The sequence below is a fragment of the Phaenicophaeus curvirostris genome, chromosome 10 (assembly GCF_032191515.1).
Source record: "Phaenicophaeus curvirostris isolate KB17595 chromosome 10, BPBGC_Pcur_1.0, whole genome shotgun sequence".
Classification (NCBI taxonomy): Eukaryota; Metazoa; Chordata; class Aves; order Cuculiformes; family Cuculidae; genus Phaenicophaeus; species Phaenicophaeus curvirostris.
This window is the reverse complement of record NC_091401.1, coordinates 3718489-3745047: the sequence shown is the minus strand read 5'-3', so window position 1 is coordinate 3745047 and position 26559 is coordinate 3718489. Positions and strand designations below refer to the sequence as shown.

At 44.0% G+C, this 26559-nt stretch overlaps 1 protein-coding gene across 4 annotated transcripts in view; it reads right to left on the bottom strand.

Annotated features, from left to right (window-relative positions):
* The window catches only part of YEATS2 (YEATS domain containing 2), a 48594-nt gene that overhangs the window by 8512 nt on the left and 13523 nt on the right, over positions 1-26559 (bottom strand). The window contains exons 9-25 of one of the 4 annotated variants that reach the window (XM_069865344.1): positions 25170-25214; positions 23958-24144; positions 22085-22324; positions 20072-20230; positions 17589-17692; positions 15000-15107; positions 13194-13367; positions 11580-11838; positions 10669-10830; positions 8865-8998; positions 7728-7883; positions 7035-7211; positions 5456-5654; positions 2750-2881; positions 2407-2496; positions 1471-1582; positions 737-810 (exon numbers count right to left, since the gene is read on the bottom strand). In XM_069865344.1, coding sequence (XP_069721445.1) covers positions 737-810; positions 1471-1582; positions 2407-2496; positions 2750-2881; positions 5456-5654; positions 7035-7211; positions 7728-7883; positions 8865-8998; positions 10669-10830; positions 11580-11838; positions 13194-13367; positions 15000-15107; positions 17589-17692; positions 20072-20230; positions 22085-22324; positions 23958-24144; positions 25170-25214 — 2512 coding nt within the window. The remainder of the gene's footprint in view (positions 1-736; positions 811-1470; positions 1583-2406; positions 2497-2749; positions 2882-5455; positions 5655-7034; positions 7212-7727; positions 7884-8864; positions 8999-10668; positions 10831-11579; positions 11839-13193; positions 13368-14999; positions 15108-17588; positions 17693-20071; positions 20231-22084; positions 22325-23957; positions 24145-25169; positions 25215-26559) is intronic. The other 3 variants (XM_069865345.1, XM_069865346.1, XM_069865347.1) reach the window with 3 other exon arrangements.

Below are 26559 nucleotides of genomic sequence, written 5' to 3'. Positions count from 1 at the left end.
GAGGGCATCTGAATGCTAAGCAATAGATTAATTAATGCTTCTGCAGGCCAGAGAGAAGCACGTAATGAAAGCCTGACAGTGCTACCCACTCCTGCTCTGCTCATGGTGCTTATCGCAAAAGGGTCTGCCCTACCCAGCCCCCAGGACAACTTGTTCAAAGTGCATGAATTACCAGAGAAAGCCGATATGTTTTCAGCTGTGCATCTGAGGAAAAGGTGTGCAGTTACACAGTAAAAGATTAAAACATTTCTCTGCAAACCTTTTTATGCCTTTTGTGTAGACAAAACCAAAAAGGCAAAACCCCCAAATAACAAACACATTCCAATGCTGTGCTATGTTGTCATATTTGCAAGTATTTTTGAAACCTTGATATTAAATTAAAAAAAAAAAGGAAACCAGACCCAAAAAACCCCACAACCAACCAACCAACAAAAATCCCCAAATCCCCCACATCCATTGAAGACAAACTAGGGAAAAAGAGGACCTACTTGCAGCCATTATGTGAGGGAATATAACCCATTTCAAAAAAAAAAAAGTTAATAACTGCTAACAACACATTTGCCTTTATTGGAAGAACCTAATTCTAATCATCTTTAGAATAACCCCTGAAGTAATCTCTCTAGAAGATGGCTTCATTTAATTCTGCCTTTTAATGATTTTTGTGGCTACAGAGTATGCAAGGCATTCTGTTGATAAATCGAAAATAGAAAGCAAAACCTTTTAATTTACTGCTTACTTTTTTCAGCAATTAATGGAACTTTCTTCACTATTGCTGTTAAAAGCTGCTGGACATTCTCCAAATATTCTATGCTGCAAGGGATAAAAATAATCACAATGAAGAATACTGTTGGAAGCAATAAATCAGATGTAAAAGTTTTCAAAATCACTGCGTGGTTTCAAACACTAACAAGTACTTGCAAAAGTGTCACCAGCAAGACATCGGATGTCACAGCCTCCAGTGAACAAACATTCCAATGATCTTCATTATTTAATTCCAATTCTAAACCAAGGTAGCCCTCATACTAAATAGTTACAGAAGTATCTGAGCTTAAAAGGCTAGAGAGGCAAGGAAAGACACAGTTCTACTTATTTCAGCTGCCCCTTTTTTGACCTGCATTTCACTGCGCAGTTTGACCTCCTAAGGACACTCAACAGCAATGGGAATTATACCAGCAGTGGATGCTAAAGAGGTTTTAGCAGCCTGAGATTATAGCAAACTCCAACACAACTGCAAACCTTCAAATATCATTTTTTCCCTTTTCATGAGCCCTGCATTCAAACCCATTTACAAAGAAAACACTGCAACGCTGTCTGAAACAAACACCACCCAACAGGATTAGCACTGATATAGCAGCACAAGGGATGGAAGGTTTCATCAAGTATTTCTAGGTCAAATTTAATACTGCTGCACCTATCCCTGCAATCTCCTCCAGCCCAAAGATCAGAAATCCTTATAGAGAAAAGAATTACTTGATAACATAATTCCCAAGTTCGGAGCTCTCCTCTGTTTTCACTGCTGCTTGGCCTTCTTGGGTTCCCACAGAACTGCAGTTTTGTCCCGTTGAATCAGGCTCCATCTTAACTTCAAAGAAACAGAACACATTTTAAAAGACAAAAAGTACCAGTCAGCCTGATAAACAGCATCTGATGAGACTCTAGTAAGATGATGGGTCTTGCATAACATCACTTAATTTGTTGTTTGCGTTCCGACTGTTGAGCATGAACAAATTTGGCCTTCAATTCTGCTGCAAGAAGGGACGCTTCAACGTGAGAACTTTGTTGAAGCCATCACTGACTGACATCGGTGAACGTACCCACATCCAGGACAGAACTCTGGTGACAGAGGAGCAGGGAGAGAGACAGACCAAGGACCAGCATGGCCAGGTGGCCTCATGATTCATCTGGGATAGCGGGAGATGCGCGACGTTCTGCAAGAGCTGTACTTGGAGTATCTCAGCTCTGGCCCATGAGTTATTTGGGGAAATACTGTATATACAACTTTCCCTTGGGTGTGTCTGCACACGCACACCCGCTGTCTGCGTCTAGTGCTGCAGGACATTTCACCACAGTCCCCAGCCTGAGGACAGCAGTAACTGAGGTTAAATACGCGCCGCTCTATGCATTTCGGTGAATATGGATTGAAACAATGAACATTTAAGAGACTTGCACCAGCTTTTTCAAACATCCTCGCTTATTTCTGTATTTGCCTGTGCTCTGAGATTTGTTGAGGGGGAAGTCTCTGTTCATTTCCTAGTCCCCAGGTGCCATTTTCACTTGATTTAAACCCTCTTACAATGGAAATAAAGGAACCCACAGTCACACAGGCTACTTTCACAGTCAGGCCACTTCTACAAAGTGGTGCCAGCTTATTTCTATTGCTCATCCTGCTGAGAGATTTCTTTTTACCTTTAGCGATGGATACTGTAGAGGGACTAGGGACAACCGTACTTGCTGCTGTGACAGCTGAAACTTTGCTGGTAGAAAGGGACTGTATCACTGGAGAGGAAGAAGAAAAAAGGAAAAAAAGACAACAAAGAATCAAAAGAAATTATCAAATTTCATACATGGACAAACAACCATGTTCAGAAGCAACACAGTGGCTTTGCGGCACAAAGCGCAGGGATGAATTTTGTTGCTACATTTTCTTCTATCTCTAGCTTTGGACCATGTGTGCCAACAGTGACCAAGAGCTACCCTGCGTCAAAGGGGATTTTTCAAACATCGTCTGTCGTCCTCCTCTGCCCTTTACCTTTGTTCATAGGCATGAGTATTGTCTGAACACCTCCAGAAGCTGTGTTTACACCGAGCTGTTTAAGCTGGCTGGGAACTGTCAGAACAGCCTGCTGTGGACTAGACTGATTTGAGTGGATTTTTAGCAACCCTGCAAGAAGAACGGAAGACAAAATGTTAAATAAAACACACCATTTAGTTTACCTCCAGCTACTTCTCTCCCTTTCTGCCTGAACCAGGATGGCATGTAAGCTAGCACTGTCACCCCCTTAACAAGTCACAGTTCAGTGAACTGTCAGACAAGTTTTTACTGACACAAGTGATTCCTAAAATAGTGGGGTGCTGCACCACAGCGTGCGCAGTATTACATGCAGCACAGAGCTCTGATATTTGTAAAGCAGGTTTCCTGATCACCTAGGAAATCTTAAGCAAAAGTTTCAACTGAAAGCAGGGTCAGCACACAGTAAAACACTCTTGTCAGAACAAGATCTTGTGCTCGAGCGTCCGGTAAGCCAGGGAACCACAGCTCTGACACAGCCGCTCTCACTGAAGTACCAAAGTGTCACACGCACCTCTGCAATTCAGCTCAGCAGCATCCACTGCAGTCAGCACAGCACAATGAACCGTGTTTTAACTAAGTGACCAGCCCAAGGCTGTGCAGCAAATCTAACAAAGAATGTACCCAAACTGAGTGTCCAGTGTCTCTGTAACGTGCGCTGAACACGCCCATAAGGATGGCTAATCAAGCTACAAAGGATATTAATGTGGGGACTGAATTAAATCACTCATTCTAGTCAAGGCTAAAAGAACAAGCAAGACATTCAGATATTAACAGCATTATCAATGGCAGCAGCCGGTGCCTTCAGTGGAAGACAGCACGGGCAAAGTGCAATGGGTGAGTAGCACTCATCACTTATCCCCCAGTTCTCTCCTCCACAGTGATGACATTCCAAGACACTGCAGCCAGCACGCTAACACTGGGATTTGGGCTTATGTTCAACCTTTCTACTGGCAAACCAGCTGTTTTCAATGTAATTGTATTCAATTTATAGCTAACTTTTCTTCAGATTGTGAAAATTTAATAAACTTCTATTTTGGACCATTGGCAACAATGGACTTCTTAGTCTCATGACAGTAATTTTATACTCACTATTTGTTTTGACCTCGTTTCCATTCTCCTCTTATTTTATTATTAATATCTAAGAAACACGGCTGCCTTCCACGCACCAAACACAAACGGACTGGGAAGGATGCCTCTTAGTTTTGAAAGATGCACAGTACTGGTCAGTTACGTGTTCTCTGCTGGGCAAGAATGCCAACCCAGTATTACCAGTTCATCTGTGTGTGATTCACAGATGTGTCAGGATAGGACAGCAAGGGACCTGAGCAGCAAGGTGAGGAAGAAGGGACATTTTTCGACTGTTTAGCCTGATGGGGGGGACATTGCTTTGTGCACAGTAAAGGAATATTCAAGATTCTTTTTGAAAAGTTGCCATTAGAAGTTCAAATCATCAGAATTTCAACACTATTTTGGTTTTGTTTACCACTGAAATAAAATGCTCTATAGCTACCGCTTCTTTCGGGATTGTTGACAAAATACTTTTTAATCATGAAGTCAGTGCCCCAGATTACAAAACCAAACCAAAATCTAGATAACATCTCCCATACCTAAATGAGTTTTAATCTGAAAGCTATTTAGAATGGTGTATTTTCTACCAAAAAAAAAAAAAACAAACACAAAACAACCTTCGCTGCTTTGTTTGCAAAGAGGAAAATACTCAACAGCTTGTTGCAAAATCGTGGCAGTGTTAGCATTCTATGTTGTTTATTGTCAAGCTCTGGGAAAAACAGTGATGAAAAAAGAGGAGTTTTGAAGACTGTGTACATAGGAAGCAAGGAGAGCTGCTTTAAAAAGACACTGTCAGATAAGCTCAGTGTTACTTATGTTCTCTTTTCTGTATTTTTTACTCTCTTTCTACTTAGCAAGAACCACTTAAAGAGAACAGAACATGCCAGCAGGCAAATTAGCCAATGTAAAATTTCCAATTTTAACCTGTAATACTCAAACTAAACCTGCTGTATTTGCTTTCTGTGATACAAAAGACACTGGAAGACAATGAAACTAAATGAGGAAAACTCTCCTCTACATAAGGACAGTCCTTCTTCATTACCTCTTTTTTATTAAGTTGAAACATTCCAGATTCAGCTTATCTCACTGTACTTAATGGATTTTGACTTCAAAGCCTTCAGATCCCCTGTAATCAACATCTCCTTCCTTTCCAAGCCAATCAGAGCAGATGCAAAGCCTCAGAGCCAAATTATGCTCATGCAGCTTCTCCCACCTCAGTGAAGTCTCACTTTCACAACCTAATCAAGTCTGTAGTCCTGCTGGTACCTTGACGGTTTCAGCATTCAGTGACACGCTGTGCTCTTGAATAGACAGCATCTTCTACTGAGAACCTGGCATGAAAACTAAAATATCCCTCTCAAATAGCAACGGGCAAGTTGTAACAGGTATAGTCAATGCACTGATGTGACAGGATGCCCAATTACGGAGACATCTCTTTGACTAAGCCAAAACCTATGCTATTAAGGTAGGTTTAAGTATGATTTTCTTTTTATACATTCAAAAATGCAGGTATCTTCCATTTATAGTAAAGACATCTATAAAACTCATACCTGGATTCTAACTTTCTACAGGGAAGTCAGGAAGGGAGTTTAATACCTGATACTGCAGCTTTTCCAGCCACAGATGTCGATGTAGTCATCAGAGAAGCGACACTTACAACAGTGGAAGCAGCTGTCTTATTCACTACTGATGAAGCAGACTGGCTCTGGCTTATACAGATTTGGTGTTGCTGCCCAGATGCCTTTGCTGCAGGAGTTCCAGAAGATGATGAACTGGAACCTGCATTATCCGTTTGCTGCACAAAAAAGGCAGAGAGGGATAACAAATTCCTTTTCATGTCATAGATGAGTCAACAATAAGCACAACGAGGTAACATCTAGAAGGAGCAAACCCAAATGTTTATCAATCAGTCATTGACAAGCAAGAGGTTCTCAAGTACATACCCAAAAGCCCATATACAATGATGACACGTAAAGAATGGAGGCTGTGTCAAGCAGAAAAAGTGAAACCGTGCACATAGGAACTACTACCACAACTGCTTTGATATATCTGGAGCCAGGTCCCTTAACTGCAGCAACCCAGTAGGCTTCCAGATGAGAAATGTGACCCAGGAATGTTTCATATTTCCCTGTTGCTCAGAAGTCCAGAGACATTAGTAGACAAAGGAGAAAAAAGTTTGGGATAAAGAGGCTGGATGGAAAACATCTCCCTCTCTGCAGCTCCACTGAGAGTTGTAAAAATACTCAGTAGCATTTAAAACAAATTTTAGGATCTTCACCTAATGTATGCCGTGTCTGCCAGCATTCAGCCCTCTGATGACAGCGCGGCATCAACTCTATACTTACTTAATCTTTTCCTCCACAGGCAAAAGCAGTAAGATCAGGAACTCTTGGAGTGAATTGTACACTTTCTTTTTTGCTGCCTCCCCCCACCCTGTGAACTCCAACTCCACTTCAGGCAGACAACCTGCATCAACGGGCTACACAGCTGCATCCAGGCACAGGTTCGCTCTAGGAATACACATGTTTCAATTCCAACCTCGCACCTCTTTCCAAGGCTGCACTGTTATGACTCTGCTGGTGTGGAGAGGAGTGACACCCCTTCAACACTGTCAGGACCCAAGGACCATGAACTCTGTCCACTGCTGGTCTCTGACATCTCTTGATAGCAGATGTGGCACCAAGCACCGTGGAGAGTCTGTGATCTCTGAGGAGCAACCTACAGTCCAGTTACAGCTGCCTCTCACTAGCCCGATGGACCCAGAGCTTCAAGCATTCTATATCTGGCTGCAGATGCTTGTGCCAACAGCGCATTTGGTGTTTGAAAGCTGCACAGCCCCAAAAACCTGATCTGTACGACTGCAAAAGCTGTTTCAGATAAAGCCTTCCCTATTCTCCCTGAATTTTAACAGCATCAAGAGCAAGAAAGTCCAAGTTTCAATTTCTCTTCTCCTCACGTTTCTTCTGCTATTTACTTTATGCCAAATGGCAAACTACCCAGCAGAAAAGGAGTTGTGTGCACTGTGCTGCTGCCCAAACACGAGCAGACCCACCAGTAATGCTGGCTAGGAAGAATATCAATAAGGGGAAAAAAGCACTAGAAGTCTTTTTCTGGGGATTCTACGGGCTAGAGTGCAAACATTATGTTATCAAATATTGGCAAGGTCGTTTCTCACCTGGGCCACCCCATTTGTGGGAAGGGCCACAGCAGGAGCAGCAGCAGCTGCGGTGATGACGCCTCCCGATACCCGCAGCACAGTTGTGCCAGGTTTGGAGAGCGGCGATGAGGCAGGCACTGATTTTATAGACCCATCTGATATTTTCACCAGCGATGTCTGTCCGCCGGGTGCAGCCTTCAAAAAAGAATTCAGCATATGGGAAGATGTTAATTTGTTTTTTTTCTTAAACGACTTAAAAACCCCAACCAAATAAAAGAAGCCAACAAAAAAGACAAATGCTTTTTACATTACTGAAAAATATTTTCAGAAGACTTTTGAAAAAGGCAAATTGTGGAAATAATAGCTGGAACAAAGCTATCACCTCAAAAATCAACTTCATTAAACTGTTGACTATGCAAAAATATGCCTATGAATCTCAAATTTTGATGATGAGGGGTAATGGTTTTTCACTGGAAGAGGGGAGGTTTAGATTAGGAAGAAATTAGTTTTCCTGTGAGGGTGGGGAGGCACTGGCCCAGGTTGCCCAGAGATGCCCCACCCCTGGAGGGGTTCAAGGCCAGGCTGGATGGGCTTTGAGCAGCCTGATCCAGTGGGAGGTGTCCCTGCCCATGGGAGGAGGGTTGGAACTGGATGGGCTTTGAGGTCCTTTCCAACCCAAACCAAGAACGAAACACATCATTTGCACATTACCTGTGTAAACAGAGCTGTCTTCTGTCCAGTTATCACTTTCAGTGCTTGTCCTTGCGTGGAAGATGCTCCAACTCCTACGCTGCCCTGAACAACCGAAGCTGGAGTCAGCTGCTTCCCAGAACTCTGAGGAGAAGGCTGGCCAACCAGAAAGGTGCCCTGCTCCAGAAATACATTAGGGAGGTCAGCACTTAGAAACACAGTTAAGAGTCAACAGAAATCTAGAAGAATACAAGATAAAAGCCTGTAGCTATAATGTAACAGCAACATTTCATCTTCTAGGACATGGCATTGCTAATTAGAGTGGATGTTTCTGCACAAACAGCTGGGCACAGCCTTCTCGGTGCAGAACACCACCTGCTGTAGCAAAAGACAGGGTGAAAAAGCCATCATCAGTCTCCTGTCTTGTCAGGGGCATCCACTACATTTTAACACACTTCATGCTCTTCAAGTTTACTGTTTGTGACAACTGCTGCTTAGCAGGCAAGATCAGATAGGCTACTGCTGGGCTAGGCAGAAAAGAGAAACAGAGACATTCTGCCACCTTCTCACTTCAAAAATGTATTTAGTCCCCCCACAAAGGCTACACATTCAGAGTTCAGCATGCAGAACCCACACCAACAACTAGAGGTGTGCATCCCCAAAATCTACGGCCTGACACCTTGTCACCCTTCCTGCTTTACATCAGTATTTACACCTGCTACCCTCCAGAGCTGCTGTCACACATGGATCCCTCCACACAATCTTTTGTTTCCTCATTTTTCTTTCTTACTCAGGCTTGCTGTTTCACTCCAAAAGCTCTCCTTTATTCTCCTTTTCCTCCGACCCTCCTAGCATCACCTTCATCACGTCACCAGGCACTCTCATCGCAGCCTTTCCCTTCTCCACCCACTGCTCACCCTGGCCTTGCTCAGCGCTGCCTTCCCACCCTGCAAGGGGAGGTGAAGGGCAGAGATGTGCCAACAGCAAGTGCAAAAGCAGGTGCCCGGCAGAGGGAGGAGACACAAGGGTTGTTAGAGAGGATCTAGATCCCATAGTCCAAGAACATTCTCATGAGCTACAAAACCACAGGACATCCAGTTAACACCACTGCAGCCTGAAATGTCAATCTGCTCCAACCAAGATGCTCCTGCCACTGACCTGGGGTGTTTGCTTCAGGATGTAGGATGTATAGGTGAGGTGCTGTGACAAGTTACTGCTTGTGCTTTGAGTTCCTCCTCCTCCTCCTCCTCCTCCTCCTCCTCCACTATTTGTAGAAGAACCAGACTGGAGACCTGTAACCAGAAGAAAAAGCTTGACCTTTTGGTAACCAGACACTGTCACCTACTAAAGCCTCCCTGTATATACAAATAACTGAAAACACTGTGCGAGACATTTGCTGCCTCGTTTTTTGCAGCTGAGTAACATTATTACCCTGTACAGTAGAGTTCAGATGTGTTGCTGTGCTCTTGCAGCTCAGCAAATGCCATGAACAACAGGAGCTATGGGGGAAATCAGAAGGCCTACAGGGCAAGCAAAGCTTGTTTCAGGCTGTTTGGGATTTTCTATCAAAGAAAATGCTGCCCATCAGATAAACAGTCTTTTCATCAGTCTTTTGCAGGTTATGAATCTGCAGCAAAAGCCCTAGAAACACTCTGAATCCCACTGCCCTCTTAATTTTACTTTTATTGGCTGTTCCAATGCCATTTTGTTAACAGAGTATTAGACCATGAAGAGCAGGCAGTGGTAACTTGTAGTGACACTTTGACTGAACACTGACTTTTTGCAGTCTCTCACTAAGAAACAAAGGTGAAAATGAGAAAAAAAAAAAAAAAGTCTGTCATAAAAATCACCAGTATTTGCTCTTTCTTGGTGCCTGTGAAATTATTTCCTTGTCAAAGCTGGGCTGCTCCAGCACCCTCTCTAAACCTCAAGCAATGGTACTCTACATGCTCTACAGCTCCAAAATACCTTCAGTGAGAGTATGTAATTCTTCAGTGACACATACTCTAGTGCTGGTATTTACAGTCTTGTGCAATAAACTGAATAACACTCTCCTCACTGCCAGTATCAGAAACTCCAAGTAAAAAGTTTACACCCAACCCATCTCCCATGTCAAGCCCTGGCTTCAAAAGGGCCATTGTGAACAAGTTTTATGACAGAACTCTTCATCAATGCAGTCCAAAACCTGCAGTGTTCTTTCCCTGCAGCAACAGCACACTATAAACGAAGTATTGCCCATTAAAACTATTTTAGAAATGTTACTCTCCAGGTGTTTCAGAGCAAGTTTGACTCAAAAGACCATTATCAAAAAAGCGTTTCTGCTGGTCCCAACAGCTTGGGGCCAAATCTTATATCAATATTCAAAGCTACACTTCTTTCCCTCATTCCAGAAACACTGCCTCGTCCTCTTCAAAGTTAGTTTGTTTCTAGTTTTTCCAGGGTGTCATCCTATTATTCATAAAACAGCTTTCACAATTACATTCAAATCCATCCCCGTTCTACACCACGAAAATGCAGTTGTCTCTTCCAGCATATCGCAAGGAAGAGTTAAAGATAACCCTTTAATGAATTCTGAGGAAATCTACACCGTCTGCTTTCAGCACAGAGAGAAAGACACAGAATAATTTGGGTTGGAAGGGACCTTAAAGATCATTTGTTCCAACCCGACTGCGATGGGCAGGGACACGTCCCACTAGACCAGGCAGCCCAAGGCCCCATCCAACCTGGCCTTGAACCCCTCCACACACAGAGAGCACTGTGTGAAAAGCAGTTTTATGTAAGACAGAAGACACTTGTCAGATCTCAAGTCTTAAAAAGCACCACAGATAGTTGTTGCGAACAAAGCAGCCCGTCCTATTACTGACTTGCACAGTACCAGGATGCCTTACAGCAAAACTGCCAAACCTCTTAATTATGCAGTGATTACATTATTTAACTCATTAGATTTCCCTGCAAGACTAACTAGCATTATTTGTGGCTCGCAGGATGGCTCCTTGTGGTATCAGCAGCAGTTTTCCTTTCCCAGAAGGATTCTTGCTGTTGGTGGTGAGGTACAGCTTGGTGCCCGGTGGTAAGTTCGCCAAGTTTGCCAGGTTGGTGGCTGGTAACTGCAGTGTAGCCATCACTGGGGAGAAAGAATAAAAAGAAATAAACCTACTGCTTAGAGAAAGTAGTACGCATCGAAATCGGCACAGGATAAAAGAACTAGGAGTGGCACGCAGCAAGCCTTTGATAATCCGTGCTTAGCTGGCCTAACCGCAGATTAACTCCATCAGTGATGCACAGACACTTTTTCAAACAGGCCTGAAAAACCCTTCTCTGCGTGCAGTACCACTTCTGGCCAAAGCAGCACAGTCATGCGCTCTCCAAGCTCACTCCAGTCCAGGGGCCACCCGACACTTTTTCAGTGGTCCAGAGCCTGAGCTAACACACTGAGCTAAAGCCAGCCCGGGGGCAGAGACCGGCGGGGCACTTCTGCTCCTGTAACTGTGAGCACTGGGGAAGACATGAAGATGCAATAAGAACAGTTTGGATCTTGTTGGAGCCTTTTGAGCACCTAAGGACCACAACGCTGCGCAACAATTGGTGACCTTGCTGGATGAAAGTCTGCGAGGTCTCCAGCATGTTCCCCAGCGCATCTGTCTGATCTGCACTCGCAGAACACTGCACGTTTTAAAGCACTCGCGCTCTCTCTTCTCCGTTACAGATGAGTTAATGTTTTCTTTATCACTAAGGTCAGTCAGCCCGAATATACTTACAGACCTTTCACTCATTTTGAAGTTTTCCAATCACACAGTTATTTTGCAGTTGAAGAAACGATTACAGAGCCTCAAAGTCTACCCATTACGAGCTATTAACAAGGGGTAGAATTACCTGAGCCTTGAGATGTACTTTTCTGAGCACCTGTGGAAGAAACTTGCGCCTTTGTTATAGTCTGCACAGGCTGAGCAACAATTGTCCCTCCGCCTCCGCTGACGATGGCTTTGGCTACACCTTGAGTCAGAACCTGCTTTGGACCAACAGCCTTTGCTACCGAAGAGCTAGATTTTGCCACAAGTATCTGGCCACCACTGATAGCCACCGCTTGTTTCACTGTCGACTGTAAAGCAGAACCAACTGGAACGCCAACAACCTGCAACAAATAAGTATGGGATGATATGCTGCTGGCAAGAGCAATCCTGTGAGCCCTAGCTGGTACGCCACCTCCATCTCTAGACGTTTCGGGACAGTTTATACGTGTCCAGTCACGTGTAAAAGCTATTCATTCAGAAACAAAATTAAATTGGCAAGAGGCCAATCTCAAGTGAAAATACAAACTGTTGAATATGACCGGGATTTCAGGGCACCCACAAAAGATCAAGTGAATTCAAATTACAGGGCACTTCCACTTTTTTCTGGTACATAAGCAATGGCTTAATTCCAGCTGAAGATAAAGCTTGCCTTGGCAAAGCACAGCGATCCAGAAATTTAGTTTCAGCACATTCACGGGATCAGATTCCCTAGGGAAACTATGGCCTCAAAGCAGAATCCACAAAGTGTTTCAGTTTTATGTGCTGACAATAACTGTGGGGAAACACGAGTTTGCATACCTGCTAGAACAGGCAAATAAGGCAGTACAAAGAACAACGAACGGCTGCAAATGTAAATATGTATTTACTTATGCAGAAATGAAAGCTCTTTATCTCTTGCACTTGGCACATTATTTGACTCTATCTACAATGGAAACAGGGAAGAACAGAGATGACAAACATCTGTCATCTTGCCACTGCATGGTTACCAGGCCTTCTCAGAAGCTGCATCACTCCTGTCACAGCAGCACGGCATTCACAGGCTTCTACAGTGAAACACCCCAGTTGCCACTCCAGTAGAGAGAGCTGGGGCTGTTTAGTCTGGAGAAGAGGAGGCTGAGGGGAGACCTCATTGCTCTCAACAACTACCTGAAAGGAGGTTGTAGAGAGGAGGATGCTGGCCTCTTCTCCCAAGTGACAGGGGACAGGATGAGAGGGAATGACCTCAAGCTCTGCCAAGGGAGGTTTAGGTGGGACATCAGGAAAAAATATTTCATGGAAAGGGTCATTGGGCACTGGCAGAGGCTGCCCGGGGAGGGGGTTGAGTCACCTTCCCTGGAGGTGTTTAAGGGACGGGTGGACGAGGTGCTAAGGGACATGGTTTAGTGATTGATGGGAACGGTTGGACTCGATGATCTGGTGGGTCTCTTCCAACCTCGTTATTCTATGATTCCACTTCATGCTAGCTCTGCTCAGCCTCCATCCCACTCCCCCTTTGTCCTGTTCTTTTTTGTTGTGGGCCAGAAGTACAAGTAGAGATTTTGCCTCCTCTTACAGGAAGACAGGCTCCAGTTCACAATCACCCTTATCCCACTGCTACGATGGGCTAGACAGAAACAACCCCAAGAGAAGCATGAAGCATTGCAATAAAACCACAAGAAAGCTTACAGCACGCTGAAGATGCCCAAGTGCCTCATACCTTAGACTGCACTGTCCCCTCGCCTGTGCCAACGACCGGCTTCTGCGGTGACAAGGCTAACACGTGGCTCCCTTTCACAGTGACGTACTGTTGCACAGTGGTCTGTGTGGCTGTCCCTGTTGCTGGCAGCTGGGGTTGCTGGGGCAGCTCTCCCGGCTCTTGTTTTATTATCACCTTTTAAATAGGAAGAAATAATAATAAGAAAAGCAAACACCTTAAATCACCAGGGGTCGTTTCCGGAACAGCCTGTCTGCAGGAAAGGGCAGACAACAGTCAGCAAACTCCAATGTGGTTCTTACCACTAGGTGGACTCCCTAACTTGGCTCCAAGATGGGGGCGACTCCCAGCACACAAGCACCTGGGGCACGTTTGCATTTCCAAAGCATTCCAGATTTGAGAGGTGCACATAAAAGTTACAGAATCACTGATAACATTACAACTAGTAGTCATACTAAAAACGGACTTGGCCAGACTTGACTTCTTCAGGGCCTGCATCTCAGGAGCCACAAGACTTTAAGGTTTCAAATTTCTAGGCATCTTCCTGCTCAGAACATGCTCTAAGCCTCATTATTTTTTCTATTCTGAAAAATTACAATGAATATTACAGCTATAGATATTGTAAATTATTACTGCCAACTTATGCTCTTGAATATATGCTTTATGTCTCCCTGGGACAGGCCCTGAACCTAATCCCCAAGTGCAGCAACTCAAGAAAGGCTGTTTTTTTTTGCATTACATTGCTATAGGTACTGCAACCGGTAGGAAGCGTTCTTCCAGCTTTTACTTGGATTACTTAATATTGTCAGAAACAACTTCAAATTCTGGGCTGCATCCAAAGCAGCGTGGCCAGCAGGGTGAGGGAGATGATTCTGCCCCTCTATTCCTCTCTTGTGAGACCTCACCTGGAGCATTGTGTCCAGTTCTGGAACCCTCAACATAAGAAGGAGATGGAGCTGTTGGAACGGGCCCAGAGGAGGCTACAAGGATGATCCGAGGGCTGGAGCGCCTCCCATATGAGGACAGGCTGAGAGAGTTGGAATTGTTCAGCCTGGAGAAGAGAAGGCTCCGAGGAGACCTTATAGCACCATTCCAGTACCTGAAGGGGCTACAAGAAAGCTGGGGAGGGACATTTTACAAAGGCCTGTAGTGAAGAGGGAATGGGTATAAATTGAAGAGGGGCAGACTGAGACTAGACATAAAGGAGGAATTTCTTCACAAGGAGGGTGGGGAGGCCCTGGCCCAGGTTGCCCAGGGAAGCTGTGGCTGCCCCATCCCTGGAGGGATTCAAGGCCAGGTTGGATGGGGCTTGCAGCCCCTGATCCAGTGGGAGGTGTCCCTGCCCATGGCAGGGACAGGTGGAATTAGACGATCTTTAAGGTCCCTTCCCACTCAAACCATTCTATGATTCTACGATTTAAGGAAACATACTCAGAAGTGGCAACATCTGAGATTCATAGATCACTATATAGTTTTTTTAAGAAGCTCCTGACGTATCTACTGCAGTTTTCTTTTACTGATATCCCACTAAAACCAGTTTTTAAAATATCAGTCTCAATATGGCAGTGATAAAAAGGAAAACAAGAAAGGATGAAAGAGGATATTAAAAGAAAAATCACAGATAGAGCAGAGCCACAGGGAAAGAAAAGAAAACAACATTTTTGTGAGATGCTAGAGAGCCCTTGGCAGCAAGACATATCGGTTCCACTAACAGCTTTACATGCACTGAAGGTACGTGGTTTGTGGTACAATTAACAAGAAACGGCACTGTTGGGCTCCTTGTCTCAGCACAAAAGCCACGAGGAATACCTTTGTAAAGGCTCCAAGTCCTCCAGTGACCGATTTGGGGCTTTGCACCTTGGAATGGCTCCCAATGGGACAAAGCGGTGGCATGGTAGCAAACAGAGAATCCTCCTGCTGCGAATAGGAAGACATGGGGCAAAAATCAGTGAAATGTCCAATACTAGAAACAAAACAAGTGAGTGTCAGTAAAGGGCAGCATGGACCATCCAGGCAGGCCAAACTACCTGTACAAATAAGACATTTCCAAAATCAGCCAACACTTAAGTAAAAGGAGTGCAACGTACTCAATACAACCTACAAAGCAAATTTTATTTGGAAAGGTACGTCTCCAACAGCAGTAACTGTTTCTTACCATACTGTACCCAGGTGAAAAATCAACTCATGCTCCCCAACCAGCTTTTTATACAAAGCATTTCAGAGCTGTAAAATTCAAGAAGGCTGAGGGAGGGATCTTATCAATGCGTATAAATACCTGATGGGAAGGCATAAAGAAGATCAAGCCAGACAACGCTCAACAGTATCCAATGAAAAGACAAGAGTTAATGGGCACAAATTGAAAAATTGAAAAGACAGGAAATTCTGTTTAGTTATAAGAAAAACTTTTTCCTTTTTTTTAAAATTTAACGGTAAGTGAGCACTGGAACAGGCTGCTCTGAGAGGCTGTGGGCTCTCCAGCCTCAGACATACTCAAAAGCCAACTGAACACATTTGTAAGCAATCTCTCTAGTTGACTTGCTCTGAACAGCGGAGTTTAATTGGATGATCTCCAGAGGTCCCTACTGACCTCAACCATTATTTGCTTCTATACAGAACCTCAGAGAGATACAGCAATCTAAGAACAAACAAGTTACGGAGGGGAAAAATTGTTCAATTTAAGCGAGGCTACGTCACTAAACGGAGTAAAAAACATTTCTGCATCTGCAAAATCGTGCACCTGACATTTCCGAATCTGAGGTTGGTAGAGAAGTCATGTGCATTTGAGGAAATTTGTCATAGTTCTGTTATAACTGCACTCTTTCATGATCAATGTGAATGCCAAAGCCATGGTTTCACAATCCCTTGGTGCACCCTTGGGTTGGAGCATGACCAGACTCTAACACTCAGCCTCTAACCTCATGCTCCTGTCGCCTTCCTCGTAGTGACACACTGTGCTGAAAACAGATCAGTTTTCAACCAGACTGGTTGTCTGCTCTGGTTCACCACGTCGCTGCACAACTGGTAGCAAACAGGATGAGGCGTGGAGACGAGGCTAGAGGCATAACCCAGCCTGCACACTGGTCATTTTAAAGTGGCTGAAGAAACACAGCCTCAAGTGATTAAAAAAAATGCAGAGAAAACTAGCACAGAGTGAAGAGATGAAAAGGGACACAATCTATACCATCACACTGAACTACCAGACAACCCCTCCACTTTAAAGAAACCATAAAATTATAGCTTTTCCACCAATCGGAAGAGATAAATAAAAATACAAGTATATTTACACAGCTATAATTCCTATTTATGTATTTTTTTAATAGCTTTGGTTTTTAACGCTGTCCTGGAAATACAAAATTCAGTAGTTACTAATGACACGTGCCTGCTTTGACTCATCGAAAACCTTTCAGAAAGAACTGTCTCAAATCAGTGAAAAATAAAGACTAATGAATGGTTTTCAACGTAGTTAAGTGAAATCCATCTGAGTAGACAGGGTCTTAAAAGCTGAATAGCTATCTGCACACCTGATACTTAAAATGCTACTCCAACCTAATTGCTTCAGACAGCAATCTTCAACACTTTTACCCTAATAAACATAGGAAGCACTTCAGTTCCAAATGTGAAGTGATTTGCACTCCACAGGCTGATTGGCAAGCCTTCCCCCCCCATATCCTGCAGTAATAGTCTTGTGATTTGGACACAGGGAAAGGCTCCTGTTCTCAGCAGCACACCCACCAGCCACTTTCTGAAAGAGCCTCACTGACACCACTTCTCTGCCAAAAATATCCTTCCTAGCACAAGCTGTGGGAGAGATTTTATGTGACAGTTCAGCACTATACCTTTTGGGCTTTGTGGATCAGAAGCATCAACCCTATTTATCACTGTTTGTTTACATATTTGGTTACTCCACGGTTTACACAAACATTTTTCTAAACACAGGCAGTTGACAAACCACTAAAGGAGCTATTTTCAGGCTGCCAGGAGCAGCTGCTGTACAAAAATAACGAACAGAACGATGGCTTTGAGGTAGGCACCTCCAGTTTAATCACATACTGTCACTAACAAAGCGAAGAAGGTCAAAGTCAGCTACGGAAGAGCTTTTCTGAAAGGTAACACATTTTGAGACCTGTGCCCTCCATGGATTTCCGTGCAGAAAAGCAAAAGAGCAGTGCCTTTAACAGAGGTGTAGGCAAGTCTAATTAGAGCTGCATGAAGTGACACCATCATCTTGTATAACCAACACGTTCTTATATGGCTCCATCTGTTAGACATGGAAAAACTTTGTACAAAATGACAACCAAAATTGCTTGCCCAAAATGCAATATCTATAATACTAAATTGCCCTATTAAATAAGGAAGCTGGGTTTTCAACGGAAAGAATGCACCTAATTAGAACATTACCTTGACAGCTGAGGTGACAAAACTGGTCCCATGGGTCTTTGATACAGGAGATCCAGTTCCGTGAGAAGCCTGACAAACACCGGACAGTTTGGTGGTTGGGCTCCCTGCGTATGGGGTGAGAAAGCAGAGGTCGCGTGAGGGCTGGGGAGTGGTGCCACTGAACACATGAAACGTCTTCTAACAAGAAACACAGCATCTCACTTCAACACATTAGGAGCTGGCATGGGCACAAAACAAAGCCACTACGAAACTTCCACCTGCAGAGTCCGTGCCCCAGAGAAGGTACTGTCCACGCAGAGCACCGCTTGCTGCAAGCAAACAGTCAGGCACCTTCCTGGGTGGCTGAGGATGTTTGCTACATGTGTGAATGTGTGAAATTAGGATGGTAAATGAGCTGCCAGTCAGAACTTGCTGCTGCACATGTCACGTCCTCCACTGCCCAGAAGCCCTCTGAACCTACACCTGCCTCTGTCACCAGCATGGAGGAAGGCCTGGAGGAGGCTGGATTGGGAAGGAAAAGGAAGACCAGGAAAGGAGGGATTCAAAGCAGAGTAACAAGAGGAAGGGGCAGAGTGAGTACGGTAAGGGAAAAGACAGAAATAAAGCATGAAGAAATAAGGTCCTCTGTCTGCAGAACTTGCAAAATTAACATATAAATACACAGGACACAGAATTCTACGGATCCCCTGAGATGGATGAGGGTTCAGAGATAAACTTACCCTGTATTATCAGTGTTTATGCAACACACAATACCTGGTTGCTCAGCAGTTCTGTTACTGCTGCTGGTTTGGCCTGGTAGTTTTGCTTGTTTAAGAGATGGCAAAGCCATAAAAAATAACATGAAAACACGGCAATAGTCTCTCACACGGTTGTATGCATTTCAGTGGAAAAGTAAACGAGCAACCGTCTCTTGAAATACTGGAGCTTGGGAAGGCTGGCTTTCACAGAGCATAAAGATCTCACCCCTCTTTATAAATATGATCTGCAGTCTTTTTAACAAAACATCCCACTGACTTTGTCTGTAATATTGTGTTACGCTCAATCCAGCCTGGCTGCTGATGCCAAAATGTCAGTTCCACATTCCTCCTTGTTCCCTCACACAGGGTCTGGTCATGAGGCCATCTGACAATAAAACTCAGTCTGGGGAGAGGAGAGGATTAATTTTCTGCTCTGCCATGGATCTCATCTGACTCGTGTGGAATCACAAGAGTGCAGGGGAGAGAGAGGCAGCAGGCAGTTTCTTCCAGGCCAGTCTGTACTTACATCGCACCATTGTGGTGGGGAACTGCACCTTTAATGGCATTAAGACTTGAACGTCTGAACTATCTGTTGCATCTACAGATCCTATCACCCTCCATGTAAAAATCTCTACCAGGAAAAGATAAATGTTACTTAAACCAAGACAAACCATATATGCAGGGTAGACAGTCAGGCTAGAGGTAAAGAAACAGAAAAGAGAAGAGGCAGAAACCCCTCAACTAAACAAACAAAAAAACCCCTTATTGGTGAAACAGCTTCCCAAGAGAGCCCCAAAACATAGTCCAAAAAAAATTCAGCTATGACTGTGCTCCCCCTACCAGGTCCCTCCATGATGAAATTAAAATGAACACGACATTTGTGTTCCCTCAAATAAAAGGAGGGATCATTATTAAAAAGAATTGTTGTATGTTCCAACCATGCCCAGCAAACAGTTCGCGTGCTACATGGATGCTGCACTTCACCACACGGCTCTGAGAATCCTCCGAAGAGGCTGGCAAGCACACGTACACAAACAAGTGTGGTTGGAAACATCAGTGGTTCTTGGCCACAAATCACAACAAATAAATGACTTTTGAGTGACCCTTCCTCTAGCCCCAACACAAAGACTACAAATTGACTCCCGCACCCATCACTCGTCTCCTGCAGTTCAGTCCTTCCCAGGTTTATGTCACCACTGAAGCACCGAGGAAATCCAGCCAGAGGAATCCACACCTGCTGGAGTTGGACCAGCTTGAAGGGGAGAGCAAAAACCAGTATGGCTGTTCTTCTGTCAGCATGGGTCTACACAACTCAACACATCTCAGCCCTGTACCCTGAGACCTAAGACTGATCTGCAAGTCACCACAAGCTCTCCGTGGTTTTTTTGCCCACACCCAGTTCTCACCCAGCCCCCATACACTGTCTGTATCCCTGTGCACCACTGTCTACGTTGCTTTCTCACCTTCCCCGTTTGCCTGAAAAAACAGGCTGTCTTGGAAGAGGCACCTGCGAATCCAATTTGGCCTTTGCGCTGTTTCCTAAAGGAAGCGAAGTTAAAATCTGAGATACCCTTAACTGTGTTACACAGGCCAGTTGTGCAAATGAACAATACCTCCCTCTTTCTTTGCCGAGCCTTCTTCCACCTTTGCAAGCTGAAATACTGTTATTACACTAATTGTGTTAAAGGGAGAATAAACCTGAATGGGTAAGACTAAGCCACTGCCTTCTGTGACCACACTACACACCTGTGCTTGTGGCTGCTGCTCCAACCATCTGTCCAGGCTTGTCCACAATAATATACGGATTATTAATGACTGAACTAGCAGAGCCTTGCTTCATGTGCACCGGAGTGGAGGTTGGGGTACGAGGTAGCGGAGATGGACTAGGGGTCGATATTGGAGAACCTTAAGAAAAAAAGTCCAATGCTTCTATCTTGCAAATGATGAAAGAACATAAAAACATAGCATAAGTAGTACTTTTTAAATCGTCTTAGAGAAGGAACATTTTTTGAGGATGCATTTCCCAGCCTGAGTGAGATCACAGGACTTGGAGAAGGAAAGAGGAGACAGAAGGAAAGGAAAAGGCATGTAAAGCACTATGGCTCATATCTACCCCAGACATTATCTGCCTGCCAGCACAAGCAGGGTTCAATGGGACCTTGAGAAGCCATCTGGTTCTTCCCTGAACCCTGAGGGATGTTACCCAAGTCATTCTCACTGCCAAGACCATTCCATCCAAGGAGATGAATAAAGAGAGCTGAGGTCCTTGATAGGTGCTCTCCTTCCCTCACGGTACAGGAATTCAGAGCCAGGAACCGAGCAGTTCACATAAAAAAGCTGCGCGACACAGCAGCCATCAGGAAGCCATGGGTGCTTGTGTCTCTTCACTCCTCTCACTACAGCAGCTCTTGTAAGCAAACTGCAAAACGTGCAACTTCTGGGTAACAGGATCAGGAGAGAGAAAAGAGAAGAAAAGAGCTGCATGCGGGGGTAAACAAGAAATGCAGAGAAAAGGACAGGCAAGGATCAGAGAAAAGAGACAGCAGCGAGCACACTAAGCTTCAACTGCCTGTTCATCTGCTTTCTTGGCAGTGATTGACAATTAAAGTAGAACATAAACGCTGATCAAATAAAATCCCCATGTCTTAAAAATTGCTTTTGAAATCTGAAAGGGGTGATGTTTCCCAGCAGACAGCAGAACCTTGGAAAAATATTTAGCAGGGAAACATTTGAACAGCAAAGATCAACAGAGAACAGTCTGAGGTTTTTAAGAAAGACAGGATGGCCCCTGTAAATCTTGCTTTCTGGGAAGCCTTGGGAAAAGAAGATCAAGAGAAGGGCTTATAAATAAAGAAGAAAGCACTTGGCATATGTTCAAATGTAAATCGGTCTGAGTACAGTTTTAAGATGTCAAGGAACAATACTGAAATTTGATTAAAAAAACAACAAACCAGACACATTTGAGGAAAATTATCTGGGAGCAGATCATCAGATATAACACATCCGGATAACTGGTGCTTCATCCTCATACCCTGAACACCAGAACATGAAGGGATGTAACAGGTCATCTTTCAGCTCACAGTGAGCTGCAAAATATCATCCAGCGGATGGGATCATGCCCAGGCAGGGAAGGGACTACAGTGAAGTGAGTAAACAGCACCTGGACCATGTTTGGTTCAGAAGCTACCAAAAGATATCACATTGGTCACTGCAGCCAGCTGACAATTTAATCCAACAGAGGGTGGACTTTTGGAAGCGGAAGACCAAAGCTGGCCCACCTGAGGAGATATCGCAAGTACAAGAGAGATCATTTGCATCTACAAGGTTGAATCTAATTATCTGCCCAATAATCAGAAAAAACTTCGTCTTCTTAATCCATCCCAGCTGTCTGAAAGCAGGTAGGAGAAGAATGGCTGCTTCCCACATACAAATTCCCCACACAGATAATGATGTGTCCTTGCCTGAGCTTTTCCGTGGGTAGCACTCTACTTAGAGACTATCTTTTTCATACTTGAAAGCATTCAAGAACCAGGAGAGAACAGCTCTCATCCTGGTTTTGATCTGATGTGAAGCGTTTCAAACTTGTTTTTTTTAGTACTTGAACAGTAAGAAGTGTGTTTAGCTCCTTACTCTAGAGTTTCCTTCTGCCTGATGTTCAAATACTGGCAGGAAATGGAAGGCAGGACACAAAACAAGTCTGACTGGTTCATTCTCTTGTTTTCCAGGGTGAAGCACTGGGATAAGTAAACTAACATTCACCTGATACAATCTTGCAACTCATGGTGATAGGCTGGAAGGATTTTCCTGGTGACTCTGCAGGGCTTGGACTCTGACCTTGAGGCACTATTTTACAGCTAGCTGCAATGGGTTGAAAGGCTGAATTTCCATGAGAGCCAAAGGCAACTTTCTGTGTGGCTAATTTGGTGGGAGTCCGTTCTATCGAAGATGGCAGGGAATAAAACGTGGCATGTCTTTCAGTTTCAGCATTCCCAGGGAATCCTGATTAAAACAGGGAAAAGAAGAGAAATAGTTCTTAGGCTGAGACATCTAATTCCTTATTGTGCTTCTCTACACAAACAAAACTCAGGTACGATAAACACCCTCTTGAAGGAATGAAGGAAAAGTAACTGGTGGGCAGCACTGAATGAGGAGAGGTGGGGCAGGGGGGGTCCCTCCTGTGAAAGCCTGTTAGATTTGTCTCTGAACAGAAGACTGAAACGCTGCTGTGCACAGCGTGTTCAGCTGTGGCAGGTGATCAGCCACTTCTCACACAGTTTCCCTCCCCATTGACCAAAAGCTGCTGGTAGTTTCAAGTGTCCTCAGTTAGGGCTCCACAGCACTAAGGCTCGATCTCGCAGTGCATTTTTTGGAGTAAGAGCACAAGGAGACCACCTGCTGTCTTTTGACCTGGGTTAAAGAATGCACCTTATCTGATGTAGGAGGAGATCAATTAACTTGGACCTGAGAGAAGACACTGCCTTGTCAGTGTAAGAAAGAGGCAGATTTACTTCCTTCTTGTTGGCTGTAGCACTGCTGGCTTAAAGGTGCTGCTCATCTTCCCGTTTGAATAAAAAGCCCGTGCATTCAAAATTTGGTTGCGTTTCTCCTTTTGGTCACAAGAAAACACCACATTTAAACAGCAGACATTCTTCTCGCTGAGCCAGGACACTGTTGGTGGCATCATGACACTCACCAGAAAGAACACCATGCAGGACACCAGCTTTAAAGCCATTCCTTGAACACCAGAGCACTAGCATAAATCAAGAAAGGCATCAGACCACATTGCACACTACCATAAAGTTGCTGCTTCCAGCAAGTTTCTCACACTGAAATGTGCAAACAGTAAAAAGACACCCTTGTTCCTCAGTCCAAGGTCTGCCACGTAATCCTTGGCACCATATACTTCAGAAAATAAGGCTAAATGCTAACACAGGCACTATTTTTCCCACTTCATTCAACTAAAAATCCTAACATTGTACCCAAGGGGCCAAGAAACAGGCAACTGGAATGATCCTAAGGCGTCAACTGCTGCTCCACTGCAACAGGCGCAGCATTTTCTGATCTAACAGGGAAGGTGAGGAGACCACAACACGCACAGATGCCATCCCCTAGGCAAACATACACGGTGTCTTTTTCGTTCTCTATTTTCAACACAACAGTTACACAGTCATTTTTGTTCCTTCACAGTCAACCTGTGTTAGGCACCAACCTATATAACTGAACACAACTCTAGACTAATTCCTTAAATGTATACACAGTGACCAAAACAGTCAGAAGCCTAAAAACTCTAAAAAGCCTGCCAAGAACAAAACTACAAGTGCTATTCAATAACCTTTTTTCCAGCTGCATCTGCTGCAGAAAGCTCCATATCTACTCGGTTCAGCAAAACAGAGCACACTCACAGACACCAGATTTAAAAAAACCAAACAAATCAAAACCCGAAACTAAACACCCAAATAAACTATAACAATTTCTGAATTACATTTCAGAGCACATTGAGGCAATCATCATCAAGGATGAGCAAGGCGCAGGTAGCACTGGCAAACCTTTACGGCATTAGAGTAATTAAGAGGAGGTATCCAGAAGAGCTGAAGTTCCAAACTCGAGTTTCACCAATATCCATTCGCTTTACCTTTGTCCACAGAAGCATCTGGGCTGGAGTCCCGCAACTGTTTAATTGGTGAAGAAGCTTTCACTGGCGCTGGGATACTCAATGGCAGTGGTAAAGACGTAGGAATGTCAGAAAGGTCAGACTCTGAAGACTGGGAGAAGAGATACTCTTCGCCAAGGGAATGCCTATGTAGTTCCACATCCACGACCTTCCAGAAACAGGAAAAAGGACATCATGAATATTTGGTGGCTAAATAAAGACATAAAAAGTGAAAAAGCTACCTTTTCTTTTCTATCTCTAGAAACCTCTCCCTCTCTTCCCCTCCACCTCCGCATAACATTTCCATTCACTTCAGGGAGACTTCCCAGAGGTCCAGCAGCACCTGAGCTGAGACAAAAAACTGGCAACACTCAACCTCCATAGTAAACCAGCACATCTCTCAGTCCATGCGGAAACCTGGATAGCGACCAGCTCCAGGCATCCCACCAAGGAAGGGGCTACATACTCCCTCCAGATCGGCACAAAACTGCAGATTGCCCTTCCTGCCTTTTTGGGCAAGGCCTTGAGAAACACAACACATTATCTACTCCTCCAAAGTGTTGGTTAATCACAGTAGACATCTCACATGAACGTCTTCTTCACAGACTGAAAAGCTGAAGTAAAGCAATTTCACCATAAAAATTTCCATTCACTACAGTACAATGGGAAAATAATATAAAAAAACTTCAGAGATAGAGCAAGCTGAGTTATTAATTGAATTGTTTTATTTGAAGTTTAAAGAGTTCATTTTCCATGAAGATACCGAATCCTGACAAAGACAGGAACTTAGAAGTATCTAATCTACCATGAAATTTCAGTGCAAGAGTTAGGTGATCCCTTTAATTTGATTTCCTTATGAACAAGATCTTTAGCACATTAGAATGCAAATCAAGACATTTGGTACCAGAAGCAAACCAAAGAAATAAGAATTAAAAGTAGTACAAGTTAAGCTCTTTATGAAAGACGAGTTGGAAACTGTCTCCTCTGAACCAGAAAGGGAAGAAAATGACTGTTGTCATCAATAGTGACAAGATGTCATAAGCATTTCACTTAACAAGACAGCAAAATCTACATCCCAGAAACTGTGAAATCGAATGGGTCTGACTCTGTGCTTAGTCCTGGGTATATTTTCTCTTTTTAGACACCCTTAAGGGAAGAGAAGTACAACATTCATCCCACAACCCGCTGACTCACCGTCTCCGCGCCAAGTGTCTGCAGGCCTGTGTAGGTCCTGTCCAGCTGGGTAAAACAATATAAAGTGTTTATATTAACCAGGGCAAAGCTATATATTATCTAGAATTTACAACACAATTCGTTTAAGAGGGGCTGAAACTATGTCGATTGAACAGCAGCACATCAAGTTTTTTGAGGCCAGAGGGTCAAACCTGCGTATTCTGTTAAGAATCCTCTCTTCTGCTAAAAAACCAACCACAACTCAAAGCCCACACTAAAGCAGAAAAAAAGCTGAAGTAAATGAGATTGTTGAGGGGATAGAATCACAGAATGGTTTGGGTTGAGAAGGACCATTAAAGACCAGCTAGTCCAACCCCCGTGCCCTGAGCAGGGGCATCTTCAACTCGAGCAGGCTGCTCAGAGCCCCCTCCAACCTGATCTTGAATGTTTCCAGGGATATGGCAATTATTATTTCCATCTAAGAGGGTGTGGCAATTATTATTTCCATCCAAGAGGAGCCTCTAAGGAACACCATTTTTTCGTTCTGGACATCAATATAAGGAAATAATGAGAAAAAAACTCAGAGAGGTCATAGAATAATTACAGTTGGGAAAGACCTCCAAGATCATCCAAGTCCAACCATCAGCCCAATGCCGGCGTGCCCACTAAACCATGTCCCAAAGCACCACATCTACATGTTTTTAGAAGAGCTTCAGGGACAGCGATTCCATCCGTTCCCTGGGCAGCCCATTCCAATGCTTCACCACCCTTCAGCAAAGAGATTTAAGCTAACCAGTACGAAGGCTACGCTTGCATTATAATTTTGACTAAATAACTGCTCACACTGAGTATCAGCTGATAAAGAGGCAGAAGACCACAAATGCATCCATTAAGATATCTAAGCACAGCATCCATCAAAACCCTACCAATTTCTCCCTACGTTTTATCTCTCCAAATACATTTTACTCATCATCTGCATTAAATCTCCCCAAGTTTCATGGGAACGTTTCTAACCTTCTCCACTGTCTGTATTTAGGGCTGCAATGAGGTATCTACATTATAAGGAAAGTCATTAATGCAGGCAGGGTTTAAGTAAAACTAATCACACTGCTCAAAGAAACAGGAAACTAAACCAGCTCAGGACTTAACCCACCAAAGCTAGGGACTACTAATTAAAAGGAAAACAAGAGCAGTGGCCTAGTTTTCCAGGACTGCAGCATACTATAAACCCTACTGAGAGTCACAGAAAAGGCGAGTGAGCTGCAAAGGAAGGCTCTCTTCAAAAGGAACACGGAACAAACTGGGAACATCAGCCCCTCACTGCCCACTGCACCAAGAGAGATCATCTCTAGCCAATATGCGTCAAGTGCTAAAGGAACAGAATGGATATAGTAATCGCTTCACCAACAGA